We start from the raw sequence: 21016 nt of genomic DNA, 5'->3' as shown, positions 1-21016 counted from the left end.
TGATAAGATTTTAACTACAGCAAGAAATTAGAAGTTACCGGTATATAGAGCTGATTATGTTAAATAGATGCACATGTGAATTTTTAATGAATATAATATTGTAGTATTAAACATTTGACTATATATATGGTGGTATGAGGGACGCGGTGGCTCAGTGGGTTAGGACGTTGAGCCTGTCGATCAGAAGGTCAGCAGTTTGGCAGGTCGAATCCCGAGTGCCGCATAGCAGAGTGAGCGCCTGTTACTCGTCCCAGCTTCTGCCAACCTAGCAGTTCAAAAGCACGTAAAAATGCAAGTAGAAAAATAGGGACCACTCCGGTGGGAAGGTAACAGCGTTCCGTGCGCCTTTGGCGTCTAGTCATGCCGGCCACATGACCACGGAGACGTCCTCGGACAAGCGCTGGCTCTTTGGCTTTGAAACAGAGATGAGCACCGGCCCCTAGAGTCGGAAACGACTAGCACGCATGTGTGGGGGAACCTTTACCTTACCTTTACCTATGGTGGTATGATCTAGACAATAAGTATATCATGTACCACATAAGGGAATATTCTGTTTAATGGCATTCATAATGTAAACATTAACGTGCAATATAAGGACTGCTTTTTCTACTGGAAGTTCTACATTGTCTATTGTTACAAGTAAATTAGCATTTGCCATTATTATGTTCATGTCTTCTGTTTTAATGTCTAGGTAGAGCCATTTTTCATCTCACTGTCACTATTTGATGTTAAGCATAATCGGAAGATTTCATCAGATTTCCATGTTGATTTGAATCATAGCACAGTGAGACATATGCTAACTAATACATCACAGGAGTTGTTGAATGGGAGTTGTGATTGCTTACATCCAATTCAGGATATTATTTCAGATGTAATACTACAGTATCCCAAACAAGTAAGGAAAAAAATAGTGTTTCATTACAAATCAATGTTCCGTATTTATATTTAATAATTAATGAAGCAATTAATTTATTTTAGGGAATATTCTCAGTAACGTGTCCACACCCAGATATATTTCTAGTGGCCAGAATAGAAAAAGTCCTACAAGGGAGCATTACTCACTGTGCTGAGCCATATATGAAAAGTTCTGATTCTTCTAAGGTATTTACTTTGATTGTTGGGTATTTCTAATTTCTGAATTTGTCTATAACTTGGTAACTCAACAATGTTATCAAATTGAAAAGGGCGCATATTCAAGATGTAGTTGCCAGATTTTGATATCAGTTTAATTCCTACACTTGGCAGACACGGGCAGATACAGATTGCAGGCAAAGTTGCATCTTCTGTGCTGAAGTTTGTTTACCAATTGACAAAGTAGACTAAAAAAAAAATGTAAAATCAATTATTGAAAAATCTGTTAAGGAGTCTCAAATATTGCTTTAGTTTTAAGATCCATTTGGAAAATAAGAACTTAATTGTAATAAAAACATAGGAAACAACTTTTTAGATAAATTTTAGGAATTAAGACTGATTTTAACTGTGAGCTTGATGCCAATAGCAGTTTGGTAAGTTAAGAAAAGAGACTGGAAGAAACTTCAGTTTCAGTAAGAATGGAGATTGCAGAGATGTAAGCAGGAGGACTTTTAGTTGTAATTCAGTTCTTTTTATGATTGTTTACAGGTTGCTCAAAAGGTTCTGAAAAATGCAAAACAGACTTGCCAACGATTAGGGCAGTACAGAATGCCATTTGCATGGGCAGCCAGGTAATGCATTATAGTGTTCTTGATTTAATCCAATAAATCTCTGACTTGTAGTGCTGTGACTTCCTAAATTAGTAAATTAATTTATGGGAGGGCTCCTCCCCCATGAATAAAAGTAATGGTTTAAATGTATTTCTAGTTTGGCATCAACCCATTATTTGTGACAAATGATTTAGCTAGATTTAAAATGTACTGCTTTTTGTTCAGCCATTTATACTAAGTTCAGTAAGTTAATGTGTTAAGGTTTTCTAAACTGCCTCTATTTTCTCACCATGATGTTTATATAGACTTTTTAATTTTAAAAACTTCTATTTTAGAACACTGTTTAAGGACATGGCTGGAACACTGGACAAAAGTGCAAGATTTTCTACACTTTACAAACAAGATAGTAACAAACTTTCAAATGAAGACATGCTTAAACTGTTAGCTGACTTCAGAAAGTGAGTATTTTGTTTTACATAGAAATGAAATTATTCATATGAATTCAAATAGTAATAAACTGGTTTGTGTCACATGTGTTGTCTGGAACTGTGTGGTACTTCTTTTTCCCGTCTCCAATAGAGTTATGACTGTAATGTTATAGAAGAGTTGTGAAATGATAAATCAAAGCTCTCCAGATCTTCCTCTTCTGTTTTTTATATTGATTTTTAATTAGTTTATTTATGAATGATCCTGCCTAAGTGATTTATTCAAAACTGGCTTTAAATATACATGTCATAAGTCTTTAGTACTGATATATATTCCATGATTTAAAAAATTTAAATCAATAAGAGTAAAGCATAACAATGGAGGATTCACCTATTCTGCTTCTCAGCTCTGTTTATACCACACAAGGCATAATACACTATGTTGGTCAGTCCCCCTGATTCTCTGGGGAATTTTGGGAGGGATGGGAAACTGGATTACTAGCAATCTATGAGTTAGGGAAAGGCTAGTTCCATAAACATGCCTTCTTTCAGGGTGAGCCCAATGATTGTTGTGTTAATCTCTCCTTGAAATGAGTTGAACTATTCTCTTTTGAAGCATGCTTTGCATGTTTCCATGATGGAGATTGAATATATTGTCTTAGCCATTTTTATGTTAGGTCATATTTGTTTGTTTTTTGTTTCTTAGGCCTGAAAAGATGTCTAAGTTGCCAGTTATTTTAGGAAATTTAGACATAACAATTGATAACGTTTCTCCAGACATACCAAGTAAGTATTGAAAAACTATTGTAAAAGTGGCTACAATGGCTTTATTCTTCCATTTTTTTATTCAATTCTAATATATTTTCAGATTTTGTTAATTCATCATACATTCCCATGAAACAGTTTGAAAACAGTTCCAAGGCAGTAGTAACGTTTGAAGTAGAGGAATTTGTTCCCTGCATACCAAAACATACTCAGCCTTTCACCATCTACAACAATCACCTTTATGTTTATCCAAAGCACTTGAAATATGACAGTCAGAAATCATTTGCAAAGGTGAGTTAATATGCCTGTTAATTATGTTCAGATTCAAAGCTAAATTGAATCTGGATAAAATCATGTCTCTTTGTTGGAAATTTGATTTATGTACTTGAAAACAAAAGCAATTAAACTTAATTTCTATGCTCTTTTTAGGCAAGAAATATTGCAGTGGGCATAGAATTCAGAGATTCTGATGATGAGGATTCTCGGCCCCTCAAGGTATGTTGATCTGGCTTATGGCTGTTCAGTCATTAATAACAATTTACAGTGCAGATGGTGAGAATACTCTGCATTCTTCATTGAAATAAATGGAGTTTGGATTTTCCCCCCCAGTGAAATAATATAGGAAGTTAAGGAGATATCAAGTTAACCATAGCTGCTAAGTAATTTGGTTTCTGTGTTACATTCAATTTATTTTCCATATATATGTAGAAATATAAACAAAAGAGGTAACATCCATCTTTAAGACGTTTGCTGCCTAAAATTAGAGTCATCCAATTGCTTGCAAAGTTATTTTTCATATTGAGGCAGAGCAGTGATTTTTCTAGTTTAAATCAGAATAGGTACAGCTAAGTAAGAAATATACTTTTCCTACCCACTAGGTGTTTTAACAAAAATTGGACTCTCAGACTTGAAAGATATAAAATTTCAGGAATAGCAGAAAACCGAACTCAACAAGTAATCCTCAACAGCACTACATCCACATGGGGAGAAGTAAGCAGTGGGGTACCACAAGTTTCCATCCTAGGCCCAGTACTCCAGTATCTTCATCAATGACTTAGATGACAGAATTGAAGGGGAACTCATCAAATTTGCAGATGACACCAAACTGGCAGGAGTAGCCAACACCCCAGAAGACCAACTAAGGATCCAAAATGATCTTGATAAACTTGAACAATGGGTCCTATCCAACAAAATGAGTTTTATGGGGAGAAAAGTAAAGTTTTACATTTAGGCAGGAAAAATCAAAGGTAGAAATACAGATTGGGCAAGACGTGGCTTCAAAACACTAACTGTGAGAGGGACCTTGGAGTCCTAGTGGATGATCACTTAACCATGAGCCAGCAGTGTGCAGCAGCAGCCAAAAAGCTAATACAATCCTGGGTTGTATAAACAGAGGCATAGAATCAAGATCACACAAGGTATTAGTACTGCTTTATAAAACCCTAGTAACACCACACCTGGAATACTGCAGCCAATTTTGGTCACCATATCACAAAAAAGATGTTGACAGTTTGGGAAAAATTCAGAGAAGAGCAACTAAGATGATCAAAGGCCTGGAGACTAAAACATATGAAGAACGGCTGCAAGACTTGGTTTGGCTAGTCTAAAGAAAAGAAGAAATAGGGTAGACATGATAGTAGTATTCCAGTATTTGAGGGGCTGCCACAAAAAAGAGGGGGTCACGTTATTCACCAAAGCACCAGAGGGAAGGACGAGAAACAATGGTTGGAAACTGATTAAAGAGAGAGGCAACCTGGAATTAAAGCGAAACTTCCTGACAGTGGGGACAATTAACCAGTGGAATAGCTTGCCCCCAGAAATCGTGGGCACTCCATCACTGGAGATTTTTAAAAAGTGGCTAGGGAGTTATTTGTCTGAGATGGTATAGGTTCTCCTGCTTGAGAAGGGGGCTGGACTAAAAGACCTCCAAGATCCCTTCCAGCTATTCTATTCTATTCTATTCTATTCTATTCTATTCTATTCTATTCTATTCTATTCTATTCTATTCTATTCTATTCTATTCTATTCTATTCTATTCTATTCTATTCTATTCTATTCTATTCTATTCTATTCTATTCTATCCCTATCCCTATCCCTATCCCTATTCCCAGGGCTTTTTTTCTCATAGAATGCTTAGAACGGAGTTCCGGCACCTTTTTTGGATGGAACCTTGTAGGGTAGGCAAGGTGGGTTGTATGACATGTGTGAGTTCCGGCACCTTTTTATTTTACAAAAAAAGCACTGCCTATTCCTATTCCTATTCCTATTCTAAGTTTTCCTAGTCTGTATTCAGGTTTATGTAAGAAATACCATGGTTTTAAAAAAACCCTTTAAGAGATATAGAAACACTAAATACTGCTTTTAAAGCAATTTAGCAAGTCTCGGTTTATATCACTGCATCATCCTGCCTTGTTTTTTAGGTTTACAATTTATTTCTCATCTCTGTGTTGCTTTCCATTGTGTTATGAATTATCAGGTTCAAGGAAAGTACAAGTTGTAAATCCATCATAGGAATAGCAAAATAACATCAGTAAAAACCAGGAATTCCCCCTTGAAGAAAGCAATTGTAGCAGAGTTTGAACTCTGCTCTGTTAATACAAAAGCCATCTCCTTTTCCTTTACATAGTAGTAGTATTAATAGTAATAACAACAACAACAACAACTTTCTTGTCACTTTGAATGTACACCAATCAGCATATATCAAAATGAAATTTCGTTGCATACAGCTCTCAAAGGGTCACCACCTCCGATATATACTCCTTGTTCGTGACCAGCTCAAGTTTCAGATCATCCATTTTAGTCTCTAGGGAGCGAACAATGGCATAGTCAAGCCAGAGTCTGGTATACACAGAATCAATCTCTAAAGAAATAATCCTTTTATCATATATTCCATATACCACAGAGTATTTATTATTACATGCCAGAAGTTGTACAGTGGGAATGTGAAGCACTTTAGATGAAAGCTGAGAAATGCTTCAGAGCACGCTTAGGCTCACATACCCCTACCAAAGTGCTTCACGTCCATACTATTAAGTATTGTTAAATATAGCAACAGTTGGCAGAATATTTTCTGATCATTTTTTCATCCATTGAGGCATAATTAAAGAAGAAGCTTTGCTAACTTACTTTATCTTATAGAAGAGTTAAAAAAGGGAAACATTAAAAAAAAATCTCACATGAAATATTTCAGAAATTGTATCTAAAAAAATAGGATCAGTATAAATCAGTATAAATCTTCTCTTTCATTCCTAGTGCATCTATGGCAGACCAGGGGGTCCAATATTTACAAGACGAGCCTTTGCTGCAGTTCTGCATCACCATCAAAACCCAGAATTTTATGATGAGGTAACTGTCTTCTTTCCTTTCTCCAAAAATCCTTGTCCATTTTAGTTGTTTTCCAGAAACACAGTGGGATAAGAGGAAATAAGTTTTTATTCAGAGGTAGGCAAATACATCCCGTCTACTTTTTCTGCCCATAAAATGACACAGTGATGTCAACTAATTTTCCAACACTGTAAGACTATTTGTGATAAACACGCAAGATCTTTTTGCAATTATTCTTTAAGGAAAATGTTATGCAAGAAAACATTTTTTTTCTTTTAAAAAAAGAAAATAGGGAACATATACAGAAAGAAAAGATAAAAAGAGTAGCAACATATCAGATGACAATTAATGGGGGAAATGCATGTGACTGCATACTACCCTATTTTTTAAAATGTAAAATGTATATTTTATCCCTTTTTGTAAACGCATCAGTATTTCAGTTCACTTGATCTAATTTCCATCTTAGCAGCACTCTGATTCTAGTAGGAAGACTTGCTATTTGAAGTTTGGTCTCTAGCCAATAGAATTCACAAACAGAAAAGAACAGCGATCACAAGTAGTATGGTAGTATGATGATGAAAAATCATGTGTCAACGTTATTAAAAAATATTTTGAACAGGAACATAAATTGAAATAAGATTGTGTTAGTTTTAATTCTAGGTGATTATTATGTTATCATTTTAAAATGCCATGACAGAAAAGGCCCTCTTCCTTCTTTACCCCAAATAAGAACTGATAATATGCGGTACAATCAGATGGTCTTGAATTGCTTACAATAGGAGCTAGGCCTGCATGACAATATACTGGTCCCTCATTGTTTAAGGTCTTATAGGTTAATACCAAATCATCTCAATCTGGTCCAGTAGTAAATGTATATGTGCTTACATATTGTACATTGTAAAACTTGCATAATCACTACTACTAGAAGACACTTTCCAAACCAAAACTTTTATTTTATTTCTTCTTAGGTAAAAATAGAATTGCCCACACAGCTGCATGAAAAACACCATTTATTGTTTACCTTCTATCATGTTAGTTGTGACAGTTCAAGTAAAGGCACCACAAAGAAGAAGGACATAGTTGAAACACAAGGTTTGTTTTTGTTTTTTTATAGGTGATATATTTAGCTAAAATTAAACATTTAATCATAACATTCACTATATGTTCTTTCCATTTACTTTAAGTTAGAGTATTTTTAAAAATACTGGTTGATATAAAAATGATATACTGCTAAATACCTTCACTTCAATAGTATTTGCAAACAAATGCATTATTCTTGCTCTTTTCAATTAGAACTTCAGATTACATATTAAAATAATTTATGTTAAAGTAGATAATTTCTTAAGTAATAATGATCTTATAGAACTTGCAAATAATTGATAGAATTGACTACTGAAATATATGTTTGTATGCTTATCAGAGAATACAGCAAAGATATAATTTCTCTTTACATTCCTTCTAGTTGGATATTCTTGGCTTCAGTTGTTAAAAGATGGCAGAGTGGTGACAAGTGAACAACATATACCAGTATCTGCTTATCTTCCAAGTGGATATCTTAACAGTCAAGAGTCAGGCATGAGCAAAGTAAAAAACCCAAGATAATACCTGCCTCTTTATTTTGCTTTTAGATAAAGCTGGTTTGTATTTAATATATTAAATAACCAACTTTTCTTTTTACATCAGCATTCTGGCCCTGAAATTAAATGGGTAGATGGAGGCAAACCACTGCTGACAATTTCAACTCACCTAGTTTCCACTGTATATACACAGGTTGGTGTTAACTACACTGTAACTTTTGACCAAAGTTGTTGATTTTATTTCATCTGCAAATAACTTATATTTTATAATTCTATAATTATAACATGAAAAATATGACGCAATCAGGGTTTGATTATCTTTCTTGCCCATCTTACTATAGCAATCAACCCAGAGAACAAAAGGCAGAAAGGAAGTTTATGAATCTATACCTGAGTGTAGGAAAGGGAAGTAAAAGGAGGTAAACTCATATAGCCTCTCCTCTACATGACAAGATTCCAACTAGGATAAAAGCATCAGTTCTGCAAGTGCAGAATTGGAAAGAATATATAACCGATTTTCCTGTCTTTGTGTTGGTTTTCAGCTTAGCACAAGATGAAGACAATACTCTGACTTTCTGGGGTAAAGTTCATGGGATAAACAAATCTGTCCAACACATTTCAAAATTAAAATTATCAGTTTTATGTAATGGGATCTTGTGTGAGTAAGAAAATACAAAGGGAGGAGCAAGAGAGCATGTTTTGCTCTAGGCTTCACTGTTCTTTCTTGCACCCTACTTCTCTGAAAACAAGATTTTCAAGCAAGTGTCAATTTGGTATGTTGAAGGGAGGAACTCATTGCAGGTTGTATGCAAGAGGATGCTTTTTATTAGTACTAAATCACAATTAGACATAGCCTTTTTAAATAAAATAAAGAATTACAGGCATAAAAAATGTTCAGAATCTTATTAGCTTGGGCCTTTGGAAAAGCAATAAGAAGGAAACTTGAACCAAATTTTTGAATTGATGCAAACCTTTGGAATCAGATCATATACAAGCAATGAATAGATAGAAATAGAAAACTCTAATGTACATCTCAGAGGTCCCATTTGCAGTTATGATATACATTGAAAATCCAAAGTGAGGAATTGGTCTTTGCATGCATATTTTAACATTTTTGGTGTTTGAAATATTAGAAAAAAGGAAACTTCCAAACACTTTGTACAAGAATAATAAAGGCTCAGGAGCAATAATTGATACCTAATTGAAATTAATAAAGTTGTATTGTTACATGATATATGAGAACTTAACAGGGAAGGACACGTTCCTTTAGCTTTTCAATTTTGTTGAGTTCTTGAAAGTCAAAACATTTTCCCGCATATCTATATTGATCTTTTTAGATGAAAGTAGTGATATTGTATTAATAGTTTACTCTTCTTTTACTAGGACCAGCATTTAAACAATTTCTTCCATTACTGTCAAAAAACCATGTTGGGTGCTCAAGCTTTAGGAGCTGACCTTGTGAAGTATCTTAAGGTATGAAATTTTTGTGAGATGACTAAAATTGGGCACATTTCTCTGCTCCTCCCTTTCCCTCCAGGCTGCCAACCCAGAAAGGTTGAGGAGCTCTGAGATAGAAAAGACAGAGACAGAGATGCTGCAAAGATCAATCACTCTTTGCTGCTCTCGAGATAAGGTTCTCTTGTACAGCTATGTTAGCTTTACTCTCACTACAACATGCATTGTTGTCAGGCACACAAAATTGGATCATAAATGCTCATTGGTTAGAAAATAAATTTATGACTACCATTGTATTTGCAAATGGTCGTTAACCAAGGTTGTTGTTAAATAAGGACTGGGTATATTACACATCTGACATATTAACCTTGTTTAAAAGATTAATTTAAAATATCCCATCAGTAATTTTAATGTGACATGTTCAGCAGCCTTTCAGCTTTTATTAGAATAGAACAGCAGCATGGTGCTTTTCTTTTGGTTTTATCACTTGAGTAAAAGTATGTCTGTAAAACAGTATTTTCTCATCTTACGTGTTCTTATCTGTCTTGATTCTTTGGGCAAGCTATGAAATAACGTAGAAATTTGTATTCTGTTTTTAAAATATTCTCAGTTTAGTATGAATCTGTCAGTCTTGTTAGAATTATAACAATTATAATGGTTATAGAATTATAACGGTAGACCCTTTGTTTTGACAATAAATATGTTAGAAATAGGGGACGCGGTGGCTCAGTGGGTTAGGATGCTGAGCTTGTCAATCAGAAGGTCGGCAGTTTGGCGGGTCGAATCCCGAGTGCCGCGTAACAGAGTGAGCGCCTGTTACTCGTCCCAGCTTCTGCCAACCTAGCAGTTCGAAAGCACGTAAAAATATAAGTAGAAAAATAGGGACCACTACGGTGGGAAGGTAACAGCGTTCCGTGCACCTTTGGCGTCTAGTCATGCCGGCCACATGACCACGGAGACGTCCTCGGACAAGCGCTGGCTCTTCAGCTTTGAAACGGAGATGAGTTGGAAACGACTAGCACGCGTGTGCGGGGGATCCTTTACCTTTACTATGTTAGAAACAAAATTCATTTGTGTCATTGTTTTTATTCTAGAGCCTTCACGCTATGGAGGGACATGTCATGATAGCATTTCTGCCTACTATTTTAAACCAATTGTTTAGAGTTCTTACAAGAGCAACTCAGGAAGATGTTGCAGTGAATGTGACAAGGTAAAAAGGGTTTTAACATTTTTTTATCAGATTTTATGCAACATAGTTGACCAGATTCTTAATATAATTAAAAGTATCAGTAACAAAATCAAAAAAGAAACATTCATGGTAAGACTAAAACAGACGCATAGAGAACCATAAAAGTATTAATGTAGGGTAAAAGCAATAGTTATGGACATTCTATCCCCTCATGTAAACTCTTTGGAGTAATATACTTCACCTTGTTTTAGAGTCCAGAAGACTAATATTGTTAAAGTCAATCTAGTATCCAAAGGGAAGCTACTCTATGGTACATACCCTTTCCCTGAAAACTAATGCCTCCAAGCCTCTGCCCTCCCATCTGCATGGATATGGGAGTTACTCAAAGTTTCTTCCACTACACATAGCTCAAGTGAATCAATATGGGTTGGAGGAAGTGGCTCCAGAAATAACTTGGTACCAAGCCACATAGGATTTTATAGGAAATGATCAGTACTTTAAATTACACCCAAAGTTAATACAAATAGGTAATACAGATAATGAAATGAGACATTTGCAGGGTTCTACAGCTACTATTATGTACTACATATTGTTAGCAAGTTACAGTAAATTACAACCTATACCAACCAGCACCTTAATAAGGCTCATGAGGGCAAACTCAACTATACACAGCTATGCTATTCAAATATTCATCATTTTTTGAGCAGCTTACATTGGTAATGATCAAAACACATAATGATAAGAGTTTGATTTTCTGTGGCGAGATCCTCCTGCTTCTGGTAGGTATACAGCTAGCCGACCAACTGGAGTTGGGCAAAGCACACTTCCCTTAAACTTCTCCAACTTCTCATACCTGACTCTTTTTCAGAGCAGCCTTTATGCTCAGCAAGCACAGACTTTGTAGACGCTCATACTTGTTGTGATTCAGGATCAGCCTGTGGGTTCGACAGTTGGGTCGGACGACTCAGAGGAGGAGGGGGGTGTTGAAGAGCTTGCTGATGATGGCCTTGAGGCTCCGCAGAGCCCTCAGCCGGGCCCCTCCCACTTGGTCACGACAGAGACCCAGCTGTGTGAGCCTGACAGCGTGGATGAAAATGACCCACAGCTGGCCCTGTTCAAGGACGCCCGACGCAGGAGGCAGTCAATCAGGAGTAAACAGAGGAAGGCAATGGGGCACCTCGGAAGGAGGCAGAGAGAGGCCACGCCCTGAACTGTATTTAAGGGGAATGTGTGGGAGGGCTGGTTTGCTGAAGGCAACCGCTTGGATAGTTCCTGTTTCATAGCTCCTGTTTCATGGTTGGTGTCTTGTCTTGCTCTGTTTTATGTTAATAAATTTGGCAGGCTTTATTCCAGCCTCTTGCCGTTTGTAAAGGGGTTGTCCCTGCTTTTGCTGCAGGGCCGGTAGCAGGCTGGTACAGAACAATACTCTGTTTCTATGGCTTATTCATAAGGAAACTTTTCCTTCACCACCCCCACCCCCCATATACTAGGAATTTGCCTCCAAGAAGCTCTGCGGAAGCTGGACTCACTTAACAACCACTGTAAAAAAATTTGTAAAATTAGGTTGTAGCAATAACAATAGCATTTAGACATATACACCTCTTCACAGTGGTTTACAGCCCCCTCTAAGTGGTTTACAGAATCAGCATATTGCCCCCAACAATCTGGGTCCTCATTTTAGTGACCTCGGAAGGATGGATGGCTGAGTCAATCTTGAGCTGGTGAACCCCTGGCAGTCAGCAGAATTAGCTTGCAACACTGCCTTCTAACCACTGCGCCACCACGGCTTGTAAGCTGAGGACTGCCTGTAATGTGCCAATTGTTGACTTTAAAAATATTTAGAGTGTGAGGATATCTTATTGTTAACTTTATTTTACTTAGGGTTATTATCCATGTGGTTGCCCAGTGTCATGAAGAAGGATTGGATAGCTATTTGAGATCCTATGTCAAGGTATCAAATATATAAATGTGCTTTGTTTAAAAGTTGCGTGATTAATATAACTCTGAATATTTTTTGCATAATGTAAGTTCTTTTATTTTTCTTATCCCCAAGTACGTTTTTAAAGGAGAAACTTATATTGCTTCAGAATATAAAACTGTACATGAAGAACTTGCCAAAACCATGACAACAATCTTGAAGCCATGTACTGACTTCCTCACAAGCAACAAGCTGCTTAAGGTACATAAGGAGAAATGGTATTTTGTCTATATGATCAGTTGGAAGAGTTTCTCAGATCTGAAAAGAATTTTAGCACTTCATAATTGTAATAATTGACAATAACAGTTGTATAACATAGATATAAATGAATAGCTTATATTGTTCTTGCATACTAAACAATATATTATCTATAAATATAATTGTATTGCTTATATAGAGTAGAGTACGTGAGTTGTAGGCATTAAAGCTGTCTTGCTGAATTTGGGCCAGACATTTTTCTCTACCCAACTCACCTCACAGGGTGGTTGTTGTGAGGAAAATTGAGATGAGGGAGTATTACATATATGTTCTGTGCCTTGAGTTGTTTATAAAAAAACGAAGGTTTTTTTTACTTACTGTTTTGTTTCTTCAATAGTATTCCTGGTTTTTCTTTGAAATTTTGATCAAATCAATGGCCCAGCACCTCCTGGAAAATAATAAAGTAAAGGTAAATGATTTGCTATTTCAAGAGGTTATGATACTCATTTTTGACCTTTAAAAATGAATCTGTCTGTTTCTAATCCCTGCTGCCATTTCCTGGCTACAAAATAGTGGTAGTGCTGTCTAGGGCAGTGGGAATTATATTCTACAGGTAGCAAGTTGCAGAAAGCTGCTGCAAATGGAAAGCTGTATAATTACAATCATATCTATATCTATATATCTATATCTGTCTATCATCCATCTATCTATCTATCTATCTATCTATCTATCTATCTATCTATCTATCTATCTATCTATCTATTTCTTATTGAAATATAATCTATAAATTGATTTTGGTTTATAATTGCAAATGTTCTCTTGATAATGTACTTATTTTCTATAATTTTTCATTACAAGAAGTGATGAGTACTATTACTTCAACTAAATAGTTGAATAAATATTTTTGAGCAGTATTTAATAATAATAATAATAATAATAATAATAATAATAATAATAATAATAATAATAAAAGTTGGAAGGGACCTTGGAGGTCATCTAGTCCAAACCCCATGCTCAGGCAGGAAACCTTATACCATTTCAGGCAAATGGCTGTCCAGTCTCTTCTTAAAAACCTCCAGTGTTGGAGCATTCACCACCTCTGGAGGCAGGTTGTTCCACTGGTTAATTGTTTTAACTGTCAGGAAGTTTCTCCTTAGTTCTAGGTTGCTTCTCTCCTTGACTAGTTTCCATCCGTTGCTTCTTGTCCTGCTTTCAGGTGCTTTGGAGAATAGCTTGACTCCCTCTTCTTTGTGGTAGCCCCTGAGATATTGGAACACTGCTATCATGTCACCTCTCACCCTTCTCTTCATTAAACTACACATACCCAATTCCAGCAACCGTTCCCTATATGTTTTAGCCTCCAGCCCCCTAATCATCTTTGTTGCTCTTCTCTGTACCCTTTCTAGAGTCTCAACATCTTTTTTACATTGTGGTGACCAAAACTGGATGCAGTATTCCAGGTGTGGAATAGATATCTAGATAAAGGTGTTTCAATATTTTCAACAGCATGGAGTTCTTGTAGCTGAAGTTTCAGAATTGAAAACTTTATACATAAGAATGTTATGGATAAACAGGATAATTTTTCAGTGTTCCCATTTGTAAATTCTAATTTGTCTGTTTCTAGTTGCTAAGAAACCAGAGATTTCCAGCATCATTTCATCATGCTGTCGAAACTGTTGTCAATATGCTGATGCCCCACATTACTCAGAAATATAAGGATAACCCAGAAGCGTCAAAGAATGCAAACTATAGTCTTGCTGTCTTCATAAAAGTAAGTATACTGTATGTATGTCCTCATTAGTTCTTCCAGAATGGCTGTGAATTGTTCAGATATATTGTGGGCATTTATTTATTGAAATAATTTTTATACTGCCTCAGTGTTGCAACATTAGACAGCTTACAAGAATCTCACAATGCAATTGTAAAATATAAATAATACATAGTAAAAATATGATCAAAATGCTTCCCTGATGAGCCTTCAAAGTATAATTGATTGATTATATGCCATCAAGCCAGGTTTGACTCTTAGTGATTACACATATAAATTTTCTGCGGAATGATCTGTTCTAATCTGGTCTTCCAATGCTACCATGTAAATGGGTCCGTCCACCTTACTGCTGATTTTTGCAGCATTACAACCTCCTTTAGAGAGCTCAGTCTTCACATAATGTTTCCAAAGTAACCCATTTAATCTTTTATGCCTCGAGTGAAGCTGGTCAATTTATATTTCAAGGGAGAACTGGACATTTGTGCCCTGAGTGAGAACTCTGGGTTGATTTGTTCAATGATATATCAGTTTGTTTTCTTGGCTATTTGTGGTATTCTCAGAGGTCTTCTCCAACACCAAAGTTCAAAGGCATCAGTAGTCTCCCTATCTCATGGTGTTTGAATATATTTTCCAGGGCTTTCATGGCTGCTCTACCAAGTGTTAGTCCACGGCACATTTCTTGACTTCTTGTTTCTTTACTGCTGAAGGCTCATCCTAAAAGGCAGACGCGATTCACTTCTCCAATAGCTTCACTGTCAGTTCTAAGGTTGATTGTTCTACTTCTTGTCATTAGTTTTGGCCTAATTTATATTTAGTCCCATTTTTCCCCCCATGTGAATTTTGAATTTTAGTTCTAGGGTTTGCAGATACTTCGCAGTTTTGACTATTAGAAAGTGTCACCAGCATAGTGCAGGTTATTGATGTTTCTTTGTCCAATTTTAAAATTATGTTCATATTCTCCCAATCCAGCTTCCCTTAATCTATATTGCATATAGATTGAATAAATAAGAGGAGAGTCTGTTTCACTTATTGAATTTTTTGCCAACCCAGAGCCTGTTTTGCCATGTTCTATAAGTACTGTGGGTTCCTGACCTGTTTATAAGTTTCTCATGATGTTCTGGGATTTTATTTTTCTGAGCACTTTCCACAACTTGATGTGATCAATACAAATGAAGGCTTTTCTATAATCAATGAAACATTTTGCATTAATCCAAGTGCATACATTCTATTTTTAATAATAATAGTTATCACTGAGTGACCTTGAACTGGTGATAAACTAAAGTCATTCGATAGAATTATTCAAACTAAATCAAACTTTTGATTTAGAAATCTAAAATGTATGTATTGTGAAAAGTTCTAATATTTGGCTATTGTTTGCCCTTTAGACCAGCAGTCTCCAACCTTTGCAATTTGGCAGACTGGCTGGGCAAGGGAGAGGAGAACTGGGCCGCCAGAGTGGTGGGCTGGCCGCCAGAGTGGTGGGCTGGCACGCATGTGCGCGCAGCTCAAGTTACGTGAGCGGTGGACTGGCATGCAGGTGCGCACAGCTCGACGTGTGCAAGTTGAGCTGTGCACGTGTGTGCTTGTGAGTGCATGCCAGCTTGCCACTCGGGCAAGTTGAGCTGCACACACATGAGTGTGCCAGCCCCCTGCTTGCACATCCTAGTTCCAAATAGGTCATGGCCCGATAGTGGGCCGCAGTCCAGGGCTTGAGAACTCCTGCTTTAGACTAATTTAACACATAGGATGTCCTTTCCAAATATCAAAGAAATGTAACTACCAGTGACTGTTCTCTTTTGCTTTGCTTTGCTTTGCAGCGATGTTTCACCTTTATGGACAGAGGATTTATATTCAAGCAAATTAACAACTATATTAGCTTCTTTGCTCCAGGAGATCCAAAGGTATTATACAACAAAAACAATTCTTGAATTGGGAGATAATGGTAGTATTTTCCTATTATGTTTAGGTATATTTAGATATATGAACTTTCAATATAAATTAAAAGACTGTTGTTTTGTCCTTCTTAGAAGCCCATGCTAATGAGATTGCAGAGATTCTTGTGTACAGGTAGTCCTCAACTTACAACAATTCGTTTAATAACCATTTGAGGTTACAATGGCACTGAAAAAAGTGACTTATGACCATTTTTCACACTTATGACCATTGCAGCATTCCCATGGTCACATGATCAAAATTCAGGTTCTTGGCAAACTGACTCATATTTATGATGGTTGCAGTGTCCCAGGGTCATGCAATCGCTTTTTCAGATCTTATAACAAGCAAAGTCAATGAGGAAGCCAGATTCATTTAATAACCGTGTTACTAACTTAACAGCTGCAGTGATTCACTTAATAATTGTAGCAAGAAAGGTCATAAAATGGGGCAAAACTCACTTAACAAATGTCTCACTTAGCAACAGAAATTTTGGAGCCAGTTGTAGTCATAAGTTGAGGACTACATGTAATCTACCCAAAATCTTCTTAGTTATTGCAGCATGCAGTAACTGAACAATAATTGAATTGAGCCTCTTATCTTCAATATAGGAGGGTTATATTAACATGCTGTTTCAGTTAGTTCAAGAGAGCGTAATTAGGTATCTAAGAACTTTTCAATAAACTTTAACAAATGAGCTTGGATAGGAATATCATCAATACCGTCATATGCAAATTTTTCCTATGTAATGTAGATCCAGAAAACTATTTATTTATCAAATTTAGAAACCGTCCATCTCCCTCACAGGGGTACGGTGGGTGGTGTACAAATAACATGTTAAAAACATAAAAACTGAATATAAAAAATTAAACTAGAGGCAAGTATAGTTAATTTCAAAATTAAAAGTTAATTAAAAGGTGGAGTAGGCCTTCGGGGTGCTAACAAGCCTCATGGCTGTGTGCTCTTCTGTGAACTTCAAGCGAGATGGTGGAGCCAGGTCTTCAGAGATTGGGGGCCCATCTTACCCCTGGCAAGAGAATGTTTCAAAGGGCAGGGCCACAGCAGAAAAGGCTCTCTTCCTGGACTCTGCCAGTAGGAATTCTTTAACTGATAGGGCCTGCAACATTCCTTCACTGACTAACAAGGAAAAAAAACTTGTTTATTCAGAATACTGTGACTAGCAGTTGTAATTATTTTTGTGCATGCAACTGATCCTCAAAATGAGAAACTTTTTCTTGAATCTGTATGGGTCTCTGCAACTAATAACTAGAAAGCAGAAATATTGCTGAAGTGGCTTCATTGCCAATTCAAAGCAAAGGATGTCCTTTTTTCTTAAATATTTTATTAATTTTCTAGTTTTACAATCAAGTAGTTAATAAACAATGTGTTGTCTGTGTTTGTTAGTAATTCCGTGAGCGGAACCGACCAGGTGGTTCCGCCCCAGGCGCCTGATGGACCCAGATAAATTCCAGATGGCGCTTGGACCGATTCCCACCTCCCTCTCCCACAACCCGGTCGAGTCCTTAGTTAATGCCTGGCAACAGGCTGCTTCGGAGGCGCTCGACCGCGTTGTCCCTTTGCGGCCTCTGACCCGGCGCAAGTCCCGACTCGCTCCTTGGTTCTCCAAGGACCTGCGGGAGATGAAGCGCCAGAGAAGGGGCCTAGAGAGCATTTGGAGAGCCAGTCGGTCTGAGTCTGACCGAACACAGTTAAGATCCTTTTCTAGATCCTATCTTGTGGCAATGAGGGTGGCAAAGCGCGCCTACTTCACCACCCTCATTGCGTCCGCAGATAATCGCCCGGCCGCCCTATTTAGAGTGGTCCGCTCCCTTTTAAGTCAAGAGACGGGAGAGGACCCCCTACATGGACGGGCTGAGGAATTTAGTAAATATCTGGTGGACAAAATTGCTCAGATTCGGGCTGGTCTGGACTCTGACTGGGCAGTATCTAACGAGAGGAAATCGATGAAGTTGGCCAAGTACATCTGGGAAGAGTTCGATCCTGTGACTCCGGATGAAGTGGACAAGATCATGGGGAAACTAAGTGCCGCCACATGTTTGTTGGACCCGTGTCCCTCCTGGCTAGTCTATGCTTCTCAGGAGGTTACACGAGGCTGGCTCCTAGCAGTTATCAATGCCTCACTGAGTGAAGGGTACTTCCCTGCTGCCTTGAAAGAGGCGGTGGTAAGGCCCCTCCTCAAGAAACCGGCACTGGACCCAGCTGTTTTAAACAACTTCCGTCCTGTCTCCAACCTTCGCTTCCTTGCGAAGGTCGTTGAGAGTGTGGTGGCACGACAGCTCCCTTTGAACCTGGAGGAAGCTGAATATCTAGATCCGTACCAATCGGGTTTCAGACCGGGGCACAGCACGGAGACGGCATTGGTCGCGCTGGTGAATGATCTCTGGCGGGCCCGAGATAGAGGTTATTCTTCTGTCCTGGTCCTATTAGATCTATCAGCGGCTTTTGATACCATCGACCATGGTATCTTACTGCGTCGTCTTGAGGGGCTGGGAGTGGGAGGCACCGTTCTGCGTTGGTTCTCCTCCTACCTCTCGGACCGTTCGCAGACGGTGTTGGCAGGAGGGCAGAGGTCAAGCCTTAGGCCTCTTAATTGTGGAGTGCCTCAGGGTTCGGTGCTCTCGCCCCTCCTGTTCAACATCTATATGAAGCCGCTGGGAGAGATCATCCGTAGCTTCGGGGTGAAATATCATCAATATGCTGATGATACCCAGCTATTCATCTCCACCCCGAACCAACCCAGTGATGCCCTTGATGTGATGTCCCGTTGTCTGGAAGCGGTACAGATTTGGATGGGAGAAAACAGGCTTCGACTCAACCCGGCCAAGACTGAGTGGCTGTACATACCGTCATCTCGTTTAGTCCAAGAGGTTCCATCTCTGACTATAGGAGGAGAGATGTTACCTCCCATTGATAAAGCACGCAATCTGGGCGTCCTCCTAGATTCACGACTCAGTTTTGAAGATCACATTGGAACCGTGGCTAGGGGGGCATTTGCCCAGATTCGTCTTATATACCAATTGCGCCCCTTTTTGGACCGAGATGCCCTACGTACAGTCACCCACGCACTCGTTACCTCCCGTATTGATTACTGTAATGCTCTCTACATGGGGCTGCCCTTGAAGACCACCCGGAGGCTTCAGCTGGTGCAGAATGCAGCTGCACGGGTTGTGATGGGAGCTTCCCGATACTCCCATATTACACCCCTCCTGCGTGAGCTGCATTGGCTACCAGTTGCCCTCCGGGTGAGATTTAAGGTGCTGGTACTTACCTTTAAAGCCCTACATGGCTTAGGTCTGGGATACTTGCAGGACCATCTGCTGCCGGGAACAAATTCCCATCGTCCAGTACGCTCACACAGAGAAGGCCTCCTCAGGGTACCGTCAGCTAGGCAATGTCGGCTGGCGACCCCCAGGGGGAGGGCCTTCTCTGTGGGAGCACCAACCCTATGGAATCAGCTCCCCCCTGAGCTTCGGATAGCCCAAAACCTCCAATCCTTTCGCCGCGGCCTCAAAACACACCTGTTCCACCAAGCTGACCTAGACTGACAGGCATTTTAATTAATTTATATTTAGTATTTTTAATTCATTTTAAAATTCTCTAATTTTTTATTGCACTGATGTTCTCAATTTTCATTTTATCTTGATTTATGTACTTATTATATGTTTTATTGTGAGCCGCCCTGAGTCCTTCAGGAGATAGGGCGGGATATAAATCCCATCAATAAATAAATAAATAAATATATATTAACTTCTTCAATCTAGATCCATTATTGCACCATCAAATGTTTCCTCTCTTCTTCCAGTAGTACCAGTTTTCCCCCACTAGGCAAATACAATACTTATTGTTATTAGTAAATATACAATTGAATATCAACATCTGTGTTACATTTTTTTCATAATATCAATAATATCAGTTTTAGATTACTTTTCTAACCAATACATATCTTAATTGCATTTGCACTTAATATCCGTATGTTCAATCAGTATCCTGTTTTCGCTTTTTTTAAATTTTAAATTCACATCAGTGTTCAAAATGTCTCTACTGTTTATAATTTCAAAGTAAGTTATATTTGGGTAACCAAAAGCTTTCCTGTTTCCCTTCTTATACCAAAATCTAATATTCTAGTTACAAATTTTATCTTTCTAGGTATGATAGTACTTCTATTTCTAACAATTATCTATTCTCCACCATGTTCAAACATCTAGTTAATAATATAATATCCCATCTAATGCATCAAAACTTCTATTTTCTTCAGTCTTATTCTAGCTTTCTTCCTTTGCCAACTAAGTTTGCAAATCAGTGCATTTGAATCAAGTAATTTTTTTCTCTTTTTTGTGTATATTGTTTGGAATAAGAAAGACTATTTGGTTGAAGTATTTTTGAAGAACAAACCCATTGATATTCATTAAACAGCCTCCCTCCTTCTCCAATTCCCCACAGTTCTCCTAACAGCTCTTCCATTCAATCAAATATGTCCTGAATTCTGCTGCTACATCAAAACCGGAAGCCAAAGGAAAGAATGTCTCAATTTGCTTTCCTTTTATTTTGTTCCTCTCATATAGAGCATTTTCTTCCTCTTTTGATTCTATCGATTGAGGTGATGCTGCTAATATTGCAGCTGAAGTGACACTTTTTTTGGTATCTAGATCAGCAGTCCTCAACCTTTCTGGCTTCTGGAATGGTGGTGGCAGCGGGAGGGCGG

The 21016-nt window shown here is 37.9% G+C and overlaps 1 protein-coding gene across 3 annotated transcripts in view; it reads left to right on the top strand.

Moving 5' to 3' along the window:
- Window positions 1-21016, top strand: part of DOCK9 (dedicator of cytokinesis 9) — a 118944-nt gene that overhangs the window by 52169 nt on the left and 45759 nt on the right. For all 3 annotated transcript variants that reach the window (XM_083361661.1, XM_083361660.1, XM_083361662.1), the window contains exons 12-29: window positions 692-895; window positions 979-1101; window positions 1621-1703; window positions 2018-2140; window positions 2814-2893; window positions 2976-3163; window positions 3302-3367; window positions 6125-6217; window positions 7165-7288; window positions 7659-7780; window positions 7880-7966; window positions 9157-9246; window positions 10323-10438; window positions 12299-12368; window positions 12471-12596; window positions 12991-13062; window positions 14218-14364; window positions 16179-16262. In XM_083361661.1, coding sequence (XP_083217787.1) covers window positions 692-895; window positions 979-1101; window positions 1621-1703; window positions 2018-2140; window positions 2814-2893; window positions 2976-3163; window positions 3302-3367; window positions 6125-6217; window positions 7165-7288; window positions 7659-7780; window positions 7880-7966; window positions 9157-9246; window positions 10323-10438; window positions 12299-12368; window positions 12471-12596; window positions 12991-13062; window positions 14218-14364; window positions 16179-16262 — 1998 coding nt within the window. The remainder of the gene's footprint in view (window positions 1-691; window positions 896-978; window positions 1102-1620; window positions 1704-2017; window positions 2141-2813; window positions 2894-2975; window positions 3164-3301; window positions 3368-6124; window positions 6218-7164; window positions 7289-7658; window positions 7781-7879; window positions 7967-9156; window positions 9247-10322; window positions 10439-12298; window positions 12369-12470; window positions 12597-12990; window positions 13063-14217; window positions 14365-16178; window positions 16263-21016) is intronic.

This window comes from Vipera ursinii (genome assembly GCF_947247035.1).
Source record: "Vipera ursinii genome assembly, chromosome: 4".
In the NCBI taxonomy this organism is placed as follows: Eukaryota; Metazoa; Chordata; class Lepidosauria; order Squamata; family Viperidae; genus Vipera; species Vipera ursinii.
Note: the sequence above shows the minus strand (reverse complement) of the source record. Positions and strands in the feature narration are given on the sequence as shown.